At 42.8% G+C, this 14700-nt stretch overlaps 1 protein-coding gene across 1 annotated transcript; it reads right to left on the bottom strand.

Moving 5' to 3' along the window:
• Positions 1 to 433: 433 nt before the first annotated feature.
• On the bottom strand, positions 434 to 14202 carry LOC309838960 (small ribosomal subunit protein eS25-like; the record flags this gene model as incomplete). The annotated part of the gene is made up of 3 exons (XM_082680412.1): positions 434 to 867; positions 11062 to 11161; positions 14137 to 14202. The coding sequence occupies 3 exons, from the start codon at positions 14200 to 14202 to the stop codon at positions 452 to 454; spliced, it is 582 nt and encodes a 193-aa protein (XP_082536538.1). The 3' UTR covers positions 434 to 451.
• Positions 14203 to 14700: the final 498 nt, after the last annotated feature.

Below are 14700 nucleotides of genomic sequence, written 5' to 3' on the forward strand. Positions count from 1 at the left end.
CCTTGCTCATACGAGCGCCGGGAGCCTGGGACTCTTTTCCTGAGCACCTAGAATAGGGCCCACCCCAAAGACAGCACTCCATACATGTTTTCTTTTCTTTTTTAAAATATTTATTTATTTATTTATTTTATTTATTTATTTTTGGCTGCTTTGGGTCTTCAATGCAGCGCGCGGGTTTCTCATTGCGGTGGCTTCTCTTGTTGCGGAGCACAGGCTCTAGGTGCCCTGGCTTCAGTAGTTGTGGCTCGTGGGCTCTAGAGCACAGGCTCAGTAGTTGTGGCGCATAGGCTTAGTAGTTGTTGCTCACAAGCTTAATTGCTTAATTGCATGTGTGATCTTCCCGGACCAGGGCTCAAACCTGTGTCCCCTGCATTGGCAGGCGGATTCTTCTTTTTTTTTTTTTGATTTAATAAAGTTTTATTTTTCAAAATATACAGTTGGTGGGACCTGTTCATGCATCTTCACTAGCAGCTGGAGCATCTCCACCCTTGGTATTTCTGGTATACATTACTTGAGCTCTGTGCTTTGAAACCAGTTTAATAAGTCCTTTACTAAGGAGCTCCTGCAGGGCTGCCCTGGCCAGGGAACCACGAATCCTCAGTCTCTCAGAGACGACAGCTGGACTTATAAGCTTATAGTTGGGAACTTCTTGACAGAGTTTGTCATACGTTGCTTTGTCCAACAAGACTAGGTTATTGAGCTTGTCCCGAACTTTGCCTTTGGACCACTTCTTCTTTTTGGTCTTGCCCCCAGATTTGTTCACTGGGTCTTTGTCTTTGTTGGCTAACTTTCCAGCATCTTTCTTCTTCTTGTTGTCCTTGGGCGGCCTAGCGAAGCCGGGAGAGCAACTGCTACCACTGCGCCTCGCTAAGGTGTCGGACAAAAAGGGCAGGTGGATTCTTAACCCCTGAGCCACCAGGGGAAATCCAGCCCCTGCAACTCTTAATATTCTGTTTTTTCCTAACCTGGGGGCTTCACTTTCTCAGAGCAACTTTCTTCACCAGCCATAAGTAATCTCACACCCAGCTTCGACACACCCAAGAGGACCTGGATGTTTAAATTCAGCTCTAGGCTCTCTCGGCCTTAACGCCATCTTCTGAGAAACCTCCGAGCCATGAGAGCCAAGTGGAGGAAGAAGAAAATGCGCAGGCTGATACGCAAGAGAAGAAAGATGAGGCAGAGGTCCAAGTAAACTTGTACACCCGTGGAAGCCGCAGGAGCAGAAACAAGGGCAGCCAGGGGCCAGGGACGCTGGTACAAATTGTTGGACTGCATGCCCACTGTCTAGAACTTGTCTCAATGGACCTAAAGCATCTATGGCCATTCTGATCGCCTCAGCCACCTTTGAGAGACCCACCTTGCTTGTATCAAAGTGGTCCCTTTAGGTCCTTGGCCCTGGACGTGGACAGACGTGGGTCACAGACCCATCCCTGGACCAATCAAGTAAGCCATGTAGGTGGGACAGGGTGATGGGCTCAAATTAAAGCAGGGATCCATTGGTGACCAAGTGACGGTACCAGGGAGAACACGGAGACTCCCCTCTGGAACCAGAGTTGGGCGGGAGAAAGGGCATTCTCAAGAGAGCCGGGGTGTAGGGAGGGGCATTCTCCAAAGCTGAGATATGTGAACAAGTGCACTGGGCCGCTGAGCACGGGAGCCAGTCCCCCATGACTGGTAATTATAATATAATCTGCTTCCCAGCTCTCCCCTCAAGCCCTCCCAACCCTCGCACCAGATGCTCATTGGCTTTTTGCCCCACCTAGTTACCAGCGATCCTCTTCCAAATCAGTGGCTTTGATGGGAATCGTATCGTTACTGTTTTCTAGAATTACTGAGGTTCGCCACGGGCACAGGCTGCAGACCAACGTCTCCTCTTACCAAAGTCACCTGAAGTGATGTGGGCGGAGGTGCTCTTTTCCTCATGAATTATTCCACCTGCAGTTGACTCGTGCTTTATTTTACTTCCCTTTTCACATCTGTGGCCCAGCTCGGCCCTCTGCCACCTGGTGTGACTATTATTCCTCCTTCCTTCCATATTGAGCAACGCAGCTCTCTCCTCCGAGGGCGGCACAGGGCCCCAGCAACCCCGGCAAGTGTGCCCACTTACTCGTAAACAGTTGTGACATCTGCAATCTTAGCACGAGAAGGGCCCATGGCAGTCAGCTGGTCCAACCCTGTATCTTACCGGGGAGAAAATGAAGCTAAACTATTATATCTGAGTTTCTCAAGGTCACCCAGGACAGCAGGGGCACAGGATAGCTGAGGTCTTGGTGCTTTCTGGTTCCTAACACAGTGATGTCGTCAGGAACAGGACAAAACGACCAGCAAAAAATAGAAACGGGGGTGGTGCAGAGAATCGGGTCCTGTGACCAAAATTCCCCACTGTCATCCTGCTCTTTGTGTTCTCTCTTAAAATAAATCCGTTCCCCTTATGAACACATGCACTGCTGGACCCCTCACCAAGACAGGACGAGACTCCTGTCCTACTCAGCAGTTGGTTATCAAGCCACTATCATGCTCTGTGGGGAATGGAAAAAAACAAACAAACAAAACACGCCAAACCAAACACCCCAGCCAAGAAAACAAACAAAAAACACATAAGTTATGGTCCCTAACCATGGGAAAGTTTTCAACCGGTTTGGGGGGAAAGCCCCAAAATATTTGATCAAGTTTAGGATACAAGGACTGTCAGAGCGCAGGGTGGGATGTTACTGAACACGTGGTGGAGACCAGCTTCCCAATAGTGCCCTTGCTCTGCATCTTGTCATCGTCCTATGTAAAAGAAAATGTAATAAAAACTTGCCCCAACCTCCATAAAGATGCCCCCAAGTCTCCTCCAGTTGACTTTAGAGGTTGAATAAACATAATTATTGTGGAAAAGGGATAAACATCAAGTGCCAGGAGCTCAGGGGACGAGAAGAGTGTTCGGGGAAACCCCTCCCGAGGGCTCTGATTACCGCCCCTCTTCTGGCTTATGCACCAGCTCCTCATTTGACGTCTGAGAAACTGAAATCCTGTAGCAGAGGAGGGGAGAATAGGACCAGAACTCAGATTGCCTGGTTTGTCAACTTTCAAACGATCATATGCAAGCAGCAGATGCACACAGGTTTTAAAAAAATCAAATAGTGCTACAAGGCTTATCACAAAAAAATAGCTCCTTTCTTCAACTGCCACCCTTACCTGAGAGGCGGTCCCTTTCAGCTTTACCTTCTTAGTTTCATATATCATGCTTATGCTGCTAGTTCTTGATTTTTCCTTCTATGGATATGTTACTATGAAATATGAGATTTTAGCTCCCTTACTACTCTCCCTTCCAGTTACATAACATTTTTAAAATTATTTATTTATTATTTATTTATTTTTGGCTGCGCTGGGTCTTCGTTGCTGCACGCGGGCTTTCTCTAGTTGCGGCGAGCGGGGGCTACTCTTCGTTGTGGCGTGCAGGCTTCTCACTGCGGTGGCTTCTTTTGTTGCGGAGCACAGGCTCTAGGCGCGCAGGCTTCAGTAGTTGTGGCGCACGGGCTTAATTGTTCCCCGGCATGTGGGATCTTCCCGGACCAGGGCTCAAACCCGTGCCCCCTGCGTTGGCAGGAGGATTCTTAACCACTGCGCCACCAGGGAAGTCCCACATAACAATTTTATCAAATCAATGTTCCATGTTTACATTAGTATTAAATATTTATGTAAACATTGTTCAGAGAGGAGCCATGTAGCACATGGTGATTACCTTTTCTTTCCTATATAACTTTTTGTTTTTCCTGGAATTAATAACTGCCTCTTTGTTGTTATTGTTGTTTAATTGGTTTTTTATGTGTCTTTAATTCATCTTCTAACTTTATGAATTATAAACTTATAATTTAAGAGTTATAAAATTCTTAATTTTATGAATTAGAATATAATGTATTAGAAAGTATTGAATATAATGTAATGTATTAGAATATAATGTATAAGAACTATACAATTCTTCCTAATACATCCAAACACATCAGGTGATCTCCCAATTTCTTATTTTTTCTTTTGAATGTCTCTGAGATTCCACAATCCTGAATTTCTCTGACCTCCAGCTCAGCTATGGACTGCTTTTTCGTAGGTCTGATGCACAGCTGTGATTCTGAAACTTCCCTTCATCTTCATCCTGGGAATTCCCTCCACCTCTCTCCTGTGTTAGGCCTATTTTCCAGGGATCTTAGTTTGTCTCTCCCTTTGTTTGGGAGGGATGCATCTTCCAGTAGCTTTTTGGGAATGGGGGAAAGGGAAGTGAATTTTTTGAGACAATGGATGCCTGAAAAATATCTTTATTCTGTCCACATGTTTGTTTTACACTTTTTTTGGGTACAGAAGTCTAGGTTAGAAACCGTTTTTCCCTCTTGAGGCCTTTTGAAGGTCTTGATCCTTTTGTCCTGCTGTTCAGAAGGCTGATGCCATTCTGACTCCTTGACTTCTCTGAGTGTGACCTGTTTCCGGAAGCTTTAGGGATCTTCTCTTTATCCCTGAAGTTCTGAAGTCTCACAGTAATGTGAGAGGTTTGTGAGGGTTTGTGTTCATTCACTGTGTTGGACACTCGTTGGCCCTTTTAATTGGGAAACTGATGTATGTCAGTTCCAGGATTCTATCTTGATTTAGTTTCTCTGTTTTCTCTTTTTGTAACTGTTACTTAGCAGGTATTGAGACTCCTGAATTTATATCAATTTTTTTCATCTTTCATGCTTTCCACCTTTTTGTCTTTCTGTTTTACTTTCTGGTAGAGTCCCTCAACTTTATCTTTCAACCCTCCTATTGAATTTTTTTCTATCATATTTCTAACCTCCATGACGTCTTTCTTGTTTTCTGTATGCTCTCTCTCTCCCTCTTTAAAGGGCATCCTGATATTTTTTTAAAAGGTATTATCATTTAAAAAATAAACACAGTATCTTTTTAATCTCAATATTATAGTATTTTTTTCTCTCCCTGCATTGCCTCTGTTTCTTCAAAGTTCCCCCTACTCCCCCTATTTGTTTTAGTCTACCTTTTAGGTTGGAGGATTCCCTCAAATATTTGATGTTTCTTTTTTTTTTTTGGCCGCACCATGCAGCTTGTGGGATTTTAATTCCCCAACCAGGGATCGAACCCAGGGCTTCAGCCATGAGAGCTCAGAGTCCTAACCACTGGACTGCCAGGGAAGTCCGTATTCAATGGTTCTTGGTGGTGGTTCACAGTTATGAGCGAGGCACTAAAGTCTATTGGAAAATGTTGAGCATAAGTGAGTGGCCTGAAGACAGGTGGGTGCACCAAAGCCATTGTACCAGGAGACAAATACCTGATTCTGTAGCCTTTGTCCCTTGAGCTGCAATGTCTCCCAATGAGATTATACCCCACGTTCCTGCCTAGGTTTGGGGGTGAGAATTGGGGAGGTATAAGCCTTCTTCAGCATTTTTCCAGCCAAATTGGGCAAGGGAGATGGGGGGTGAGTGTTGGCATTCTGTTCATTATGCGGGCTGTCACTCCACTGTCTTATTTCTGTCCTTGGTGGAGCCTGGACCCTAAGCCCTGAGCCTTCCTTGTTCAACCTCAGTCTTCTTCCTCCTCACGCAAGGTTTCAACCCATCTTCCTGTTTCCAGCCCCACCCAAACCATATCTCCCTCCCCACTCCTTTCAGAGGCTCCTGGTCCTTGAATCCCCCAGCCTGTCTGGGGCTTGGAGATGCCGAACAGCTGGTTTCTTGCTGTTTCCAATTTGCACAGGTCTAGGTTTTTCTGATATCGTAGGTAAGTTAGTTTCCACTGATCATAGCTTTTGTGTTTCTTAAAGGTTTAACATTTATTGTTGGTTGTGGCTGTTTTCACGTTCTTTGTCCTTGAGGATGTATGCTCCTCTCCTCCCTTACTGCCATTTTAGTGGAGGTTTGCAAAGCAGCAGAGATAAAATTATGTGTTCAGTAGATCATGCCTGACTCAGATTTCCACACGCCTATTTGAAAATTCACTGTTCCAGCTTTCTTTCTTTCCTCTGTTTCTCTCCTTCCCTTCCTCCTTCCCTCCCTCCTCCCTTCTCTCCTTCTTTCCTTCTTTTTCTTCCTTCCTCAATCCCTCCTCTGTCTTTCTCTCTTCTAGAACGCTGTTCCTCCCTCCTTGACTGCGTTGGGGAGGCTGATGTCCTCTGCTTTTTAAAATACTTTGAATATAAGTAGTACCTTGGACTCTGGTTTTAATTTAAACACATCACGGTTCTGCAATGGACTTAGAAATACCAACACTCCGCAGTCTGCCCTTCCTAATCTCTTGCCTTCCTTGTGCTTGCTGGGAAAACTCTTTGGTATTTCTGGGAAGTAGAGTACTGGCATTTCATCCATTGCAGGTCCAACAAATTTTGTTCAGAGTTTGAGTTCCAGAACCTTGGCCCAGGGAGCATAGTGAGAGAGGGTAAAGAGCTCTTGACCAGGAAGGAAAATGGGGCCAGGTGAGGGTGGGACAGGGTATTAATTAACTGATGAATTAATTCAAAAATATGTATTGAGTGTCTACTATATTGCAGGCACCGTCATAGGTACAGGGGTTATGGAAATGAGTAAGACATTCAGAGTCTGGGGGGTAAGACAAACAGATAAGCAAACACAACATAAGTGTAAGTGCCCTTCATGCTCAACAAAATTAATTTAGCATCTACTGTATGTCAGGCTCTGTACTACCGGGCATTTTTATTTTATTTATTCCTTATAATAACATTGTATGTTAGACATTATTATACCTATTTTTTAAATTCAAAATAATTTTTAATTATTTACTGTTTTTAAGAATTTTTTATTGATACGTTTTTTTTCTTAAATTTTTATTGGAGTATAGTTGCTTTACAATATTGTGTTAGTTTCTACTGTACAGCAAAGTGAGTCAGCTACACATATACATATATTCCCTCTTTTTTGGAATTCCTTTCCATTTAGGTCACCACAGAGCACCGAGTAGAGTTCCCTGTGCTATACAGTAGGTCCTCATTAGTTATCTATTTTATACATAGTATCAATAGTGTATATACGTCAATCCCCATCTCCCAATTCATCCCACCTCACCCCTTTCCCCCTTGGTATCCATACATTTTTCCTCTATGTCTGTGTCTCTATACCCATTTTAATATAAGGAAGCTGTCAAAATAGAGGAATATACAAATTTATCCTCCCTCTCTGTCCCCCTCTCTTTCTTTCTTCCTTCCTTCCTTTTATTTCTTTCTTCCTCAGTCCCTCCCGCTCCCACCCCGTCTCTTTCCACAGGAGAGGTGAGCCCCCCACTCTGGTGCCCCTGCTGGGCTCAGTGTCCATCTGCAGAACTGAAGGCAGGGGCTCTGCTTATCGCAGAAGATCCCATCTGAAACGGGCTCTTCATCCTTGGACATCACCCGTGCCATCTCCTCCCTCCCACCTCCAAATCTAGGGAGAGCATCTCGTGTTGGATCAGAAGGAGAATACACGTCCCACTGGTAACCAGCCATGTTACTGAGCACCGTCTTCAGCATGGAAAGGACCAGGGGAAATCAAGTCCTGAAAACCTTGCACTAAAACTGTCCCAAACCACAAAAAACTCCGATGTGCCATCCTTTTTCTCTTCCTCATTTTTTTTTCCCTTTCCTTTTTCTTGTCAAGAACAAAAATGTACCAGAGTATTGAGACACCAGCTAAGGAATGGCCATGAGGACGGAGGGGCAGGGAGGGACAGGGTTAGGTCTAGAGAGGTTCTTTAGAAAAGCAGACCAGCTGTCCCCCCGGGGGAAGATCAAGGGGGTCATGTGGGAGATTTGGGGAGAGGCAAGTACACACACCCCTCTCTGAACTTGATCAGTTTGTAAAGCTGTCTCTGAAACAGGAACTTGCCGTGGGTCTCCTGAACCGAGGGGCTCAGGTCTAGCCTTCCTCCTTGTCACTGTCACCTTGTCCTTGGTAGCACTTGGCTGGCCGAGCTGGGTCCCTTGGCCAAGAGCTTTGCTCTTCCCAAACCGGGGCGGGTAAGTGGAGGCTGGGCATTCCTGGGGGGCTCTTCTCACTAAGGATGAGGTAGAGGAAGTTTGGGGGTGGAGGCATCCGAATGTCCCATGCATTAAGAGCGGGAGGTGGGGGGCTTGCCTGGTGGCGCAGTGGTTGAGAGTCCGCCTGCCGATGCAGGGGACGCGGGTTCGTGCCCTGGTCCGGGAGGATCCCACATGCCGTGGAGCGGCTGGGCCCGTGAGCCGTGGCCGCTGGGCCTGCATGTCCGGAGCCTGTGCTCCGCAACGGGAGAGGCCACAACGGTGAGAGGCCCGCGTACCGAGAAAAAAAAAAAGAACGGGAGGTGGTGGTGGGGTACGACAGAGATTCTGTCAAATTACGGATGTAGCCGACTAGATCCAGAGCAATTCTCAAGGGAGGTCCTCCCACACCCACAGGGAGGCCAAAAAAAGGCTTGAAATTCAAATGACTTTTGGTGTTTGGGAGTGCGAGAGAGGGCACTGGTAGTAAACAGAACAGAAGGGGAAAGAGAAAACAAAAGGCCTGCTTGGTGTCTTTCCTAAGAAGCAGCTCAGGATGGCGGCAAAGGTGATCCGATATGAGGCTGGACTTGAATAATATTTTCTCTTATGTATCCACGGGCTGGCCTGCAAAGGGGACTATTCACACATTTTATATAAATTTGGTGTCTGCCCTGATTGCAGCAGCTGCTGTTCCCTCTCCTTTTTTTTAGCCACTGTTTTCAAGGCGACAGGGCAGAGATGCTTTGCCCACACTGTACCCACACGCTGTCTCTGCTTCTCTCAAACCAATTCCTGGCCCTGGTTTCCTCCAAAACTTGGTCCTTTCAGGAATACCATCATATTTTGTTATTGTTGTTGTTTTTGCTTTGGGTGAGAAGGATGGGAACACCGTAGGAGGACAGATAAAGATGGGCCCCATGATGAGAGGTGAGAAAACAGTAATTACATTTGAGAATCAGGTAGACGGAGAAATAAAAGTCCCTTGGTCCAGTACTTTGTTCTGTCCAGGTCTCAGTTTTTCTCATCTCTTAAAAAGAATGATGAGGATTAGAAAGGGTTGCCAGATAGACTGTAGATACTGGACTCCCAGTTAAATTTGAATTTCAGATAAACAGCGAATTCGTTATTAAAAATCTGACCTTATAATTCTGTGTATTTGAGGTAGCTCTTAAATCGCCACCCTCAGGTGATGTTTAAAGGATGGGCACCCACGGGGCACACAGTCTTAGAGAATCAGTTTCTCCATCTGCCTGAGATGGAGAGAGAGTGGGGTTTCATGCCCGTCTTCTCTGCTCCCGCCTGCCCTTTCACACCGGCCCTCTCTCTCTTCTAAAAAAGGAAAGAAAGGCATTGCCCTTTGTTGTAAAAGCCTCCAGGGCCAAGACAAGGGATGATTAGAAATATCTGTGTTTTTGTTGAGAAAGCAAATGCCTTTTGTAACTGAGGTACAAATCATTTCACAAGGTAGGTGGCTTCCAATTGATGGCTTTCCATAAAACTTGGAGGAAAAAAGCCTAATTGAGTTGACCACTGATAGATCATTACAACAATTTTTTTAAAAATAGGCTTTATTTTTTAGAGCAGTTTTAGGTTCACAGCAGAATTGAGCAGAAAGTACAGAATGTTCCCATATGCTCCCTGCCCTCCAACCTCCCCCATAGAGTAATTTTTGACATGATGTCTGACCTATAGCTCGAAGGAGTTCAAAAAATTGAATGACACTGCCAAATTCGGCTCTGCTGAAAAACAGATTTTTAGCTCCCTGACAAAGGTGGACTCGCTAGAAATCTTCACACGGGGTTTGTGTTCATTGAGTCTTTCCAGACGCTGCTCTGAAGCCGTGAGCCCAGAAGTATGTCCCAATTTTCCTTCCTTCTCATCAGCCCTAAGCACTGTCATAACAGCCTCACCAATTTGTTCATGTGAACAAGGTTTCTCAGTGCCTACGTTCATAAAAATGAGAAATAGATGGGTCTCTAAAGCTAGAATTGGACCTTGAGGAATAGAAATCTTCCAGTTCTCAAATTACATTGTGATTGCCATATAGCCCAGGTATGTGTCTGTGGCTGTCTTTACATGACTTCCGGTTCTGTTGCTGTTACTTAGTTCCCATGAGGTCTTGGACACTTCTTTTCCTTACTCTTTTTCCATGTGTTAAAAAAAAAAAAAAGAGTAAGACGGATAATACTGGTGCTAAACCAGCTCTTTCTTCCCTAAGTAATATTAATTAATGGCTATTTAAACTAATTACATATGTATGTAAATATATAAAAGTACATATATTTATGTGTTAAGGGAATAATTTCCAATAACATTTTACTGCTCTATGTTTAGTGATCAATAACATATATATTTACCTTGTTAACAAATAATTGTAATGATGACTTAGTTTCCAAAAAATGTTTTAACACTCGGAGCCTGAAGGTCATGGGATAGTTTTAAAATTTTAAATTGGAAATCTATTTACATAGGCATTTTTGCTTCAGAAAATGTGAGGGGGTAATCAATAAGAGATGTTCAAATAATTAAAGATGTCATAAAAATATGACATTTGGATACACTTGTTTAGAAGAAGTGGAATGAATATAGAGTTCCAGGAAGAAAGGAAAGGATTTAACATTTCTGACTGTTAAAGAACTGCTTGTTCATTTTGAAAAAGGAATGATGGTAAGTGTCAAGTTACTGTGGTATTAGATTCTGTTGGATACATTTTAAAAGAGTGTTATGGGAATTCCCTGGTGGACCACTGGTTAGGACTCCACACTTTCACTGCCGGTTCCCACAAGCCCTGCAGCATGGCCAAAAAAAAAAAAAAAAAAAAGCTATATGACAGTTTTATTTTAAAATATACCATGCTAACAGAATACATCCTTTGAACCACTCAAACCTGTGATTAAAAGTTACACATGTCAATTTAAAAATGTTTGCAGAGATATGTAGTTTTCTAGCATTTTTTAGGGGGTGTTGGTAAAGAAAAGTTTGAAGACCACCACTTCATATCATTGTCTTCCCAACATTTCTGCTCATAATCCTTATATTTCTAGATACTTTACAACTTTGAACAATAAAAAATGTAGACATCATTTTACCTACAATTTCAGAGGATTCGTAGTCCCCAGTTCTTTGTACCTCATCATGTTGCCCATCTACTCTGAACTGGGTGGTAGTTCCACGGTCATGATACAAGGGCTTAAATTGGAGAAACCAGAAATAAATCAGCCCCTAGACCTCAAGGCTGAACTATTTCAAGAACATGCAGTTACATTTCAGTGACCATGATTTGACTCATGGTGTACTCAGTAACATGTAATTACAAGCTGCGTTCTAACGGACTTGACTTCTACTGTAATGCTTGCTTGTCACCTACTGAGTACAGGGGAGCTACCTCAGGGTTGGACGGTAACTAATTGAAATGATCTAACCGACCCTGATGTGCACCCCTCTGGAGAATGACTTTCTCGCATACCAGCCAAGGTTCTGGTGGACTTTCTTTTCAAGGAAGGCAAAAAAACGAATGCAAGCAACCATATGCCCAAATGGCAAAGGAAATCCACATCCACGTGGGGGGAAGCTCGGTCACAGGGATTGTAGCAGTTGAAATAGGAGAGTAAAGAAGCACCTTTCTTCACATCAGAACTGAAGAGTAAATGACAGTTCTTTTCTGTCATGTGCACTTCTGAGATCTCCTCTCTTATCAACTTTCAAATATACTATATGGTATTGTTAACTATAGTTACCATGCATCCATCCCCAGAACTTATTTATCTTATAACTGGAAGTTTGCACTTTTGACCACCTTCATACATTCCCCTCACCCCACACTAACCTCTGGCAACCACCAATCTGTTCTCTGTTTCTATAAGTTCAATGTTTTGTTTTGTTTTGTTTTTTTAATAGATCTTTATTGGAGTATAATTGCTTCACAATACTGTGTTAGTTTCTGCTGTACACCAAAGTGAATCAGCCATATGCATACACATGTCCCCATATCCCCTCCCTCTTGCATCTCCCTCCCACCCTCCCTATCCCAGCCCTCTAGGTGGTCACAAAGCACGGAGCTGATCTCCCTGTGCTATGCGGCTGCTTCCCACTAGCTAAGTATTTTACATTTGGTAGTGTATATATGTCGATTCTACTCTCACTTCACCCCAGCTTCTCCCTCCCACCTCGTGTCCTCAAGTCCATTCTCTATGTCTACATCTTTACTCCTGCCCTGCAACTAGGTTCATCAGTACCATTTTTTTTTTAGATTCCATCTAGGTCCATCCACCTCACTACAAATAACTCAATTTCGTTTCTTTTTATGGCTGAGTAATATTCCATTGTACATATGTGTCACATCTTCTTTATCCAGTAATCTGTTGATGGACACTTAGGTTGCCTCCATGTCCTGGCTATTGTAAATAGAGCTGAAATGAACATTGTGGTACATGAGTCTTTTTGAATTATGGTTTTCTCAGGGTATATGCCCAGTAGTGGGATTGCTGGGTCATATGGTAGTTCTATATTTAGTTTTTTAAGGAACCTCCATATTGTTTTCCACAGTGGTTTTTTAGGTTCCACATATAAGTGAGATCATACAGCATTTCTTTTTCTCTGTCTCACGTTACTTAGCATAATGCCTTCAAGGTCCATCCATGTTGCTGCAAATGGCAGGATTTCCTTCTTTTTTATGGTTGCGTATATTTCATTGCATATATATATATGTGTGTCTATATATATATGTGTGTCTATATATATGTGTGTGTCTATATATATATGTGTCTCTATATATATACATATATATATATATATATATATATATATATACACACCACATTTTCTTTATCTATTCATCTGTCAGTGGACACACTTTGTTTCTATGTCCTGGCTATTGTAACTAATGCTGCAGTGAACATGGGAGTGCAGATATCTTTTTGAGATAGTGATTTTGTTTCCTTCTGATATATACACAGAAGTGGAACTGCTGGATCACATGGTAGTTCTATTTTTAATGTTTTGAGGAACCTCCATACTGTTTTCCATAGTGGCTATACCAATTTGCATTCCAACGGTGCCTGAGGGTTCCCTTTTCTCCACATCCTTGCCAACTTGTCATTTGCTGTCTTTTTGATGATAGCCATTCTGATACGTGTGAGGTGACATCTCATTGTGGTCGTGATTTGCATTTCCCTGATGATTAGTGATGTTGAGCATCTTTTCATGTACCTGTTGATTATCTGTATATCTTCTTTGGAAAAATGTCTATTCAGTTCTTCTGCCCATTTAAAAAATCAGATTGTTTGTTTTTTGTTGTTGAGTTGTATGAGTTCTTTACATATTTTGGATATTAATCCCTTATCAGATACTGCAAGTATTTTCTCCCATTCCGTAGGTTGCCTTTTCATCTTGTTGACGGTTTCCTTTGCTGTGCAGAAGCTTTTTGGTTTGGTGTAGCCCCACCTGTTTATTTTTGCTTTTGTTGCCTTTTGTTGCTTTTGGTGTTAAATCCAAAGAAATCATTGCCAAGGCCAATGTCAAGGAGCTCACCCAGTATGTTTTCTTCTAGAGTTTTATGGTTTCAGGTCTCCAATATTTTAATTTATACACTTTTCTTTTATGTACTTTTTATTTGTAAAGTCTTTTGTGGGGGCATTAAATAATTTTTTAAAAATTTATTTTTAAGCAAAAGAAACATAATGCACATAATATAATATCTGAAAAATATACAAGAGCATGAATGAGTCCTGTCTCCTCTTACCACCTCAGAAGTGATCTCCTCCCCAGAGGCCACCACTCTTACCAGCAAAACTATATGAAAATTTCTGATCACAGTTCAAACACATTTTCCTACCCCAAGGTCATCACTGGGAATGAAGAAGATTGTCTGGGGCACATATAACCTCTGGGAATGCTTGTTAACTTTTCTTTCCCTCCTTTGTTGTTGTCAGCTAATCCACTTACAGAGAGGAATGAACTGAATAAAGTCATTTTCTCCTCCCCCTCCCTCCTCCGTCTCCAAAAGCTTTTTTATTTTCTTGGTTTCTAATCCACTGAGGACTGGGAAACCACACAACTGGACCTTCTGAAATTAGATCTTCAGCCAGAATCAAAGAGCAAGCCTAAGAAAGGCATCTCCATGAAGATGCAGGGACTTGGCTACGCAGAGGCTCTTCCCCTCTTACCTTCCGGTTCAGAGTTCTGTTCCAGGGATTGAAGTTACCAGAAAGTGACCTCCAGGTCAGGACCATGTTCCTGATATGTCTTTGCAGCAAACCAGGACTGTGACATCTTCTGACATTATATGCTGGAGGGAGCATTTGGCCACTTATCCAATTAGAACATCCAAACCATCATTATGCATTAGGTGTAAGGATAAATCTAGCTTGTTATTGTTTAATTCCTAAATGAAGGAGTTAAGCTGGACTGGGCTAAAACCTCCAGCCTAGTGTTGCACTTAATTTTAACAACATTTGACAGACATGTGGAGTCATCATACAAATTATGATGAAATTTGAAAGAAGATTCCTTAGCAAATTACCTGTCTCCAGTGACTCATACTGAGTTTCACCAGTTCTCGGGGTTCAAACTGCCAGTCAGTTTTGTATATCTTTTCCAGTGGCAGGAATTTTAACATGAATGGATATAAAGTTGGCTAAAATTTCTTGAAAAATATATCAAAGACACAATTATTTTTAAGTTGAAGATAAAGTTAGTGGTATGTTGTTGCTTTTTTTTTAAATCACAAA

The sequence above is a fragment of the Grampus griseus genome (assembly GCF_964374135.1).
Source record: "Grampus griseus genome assembly, chromosome: 21".
NCBI classification, from domain to species: Eukaryota; Metazoa; Chordata; class Mammalia; order Artiodactyla; family Delphinidae; genus Grampus; species Grampus griseus.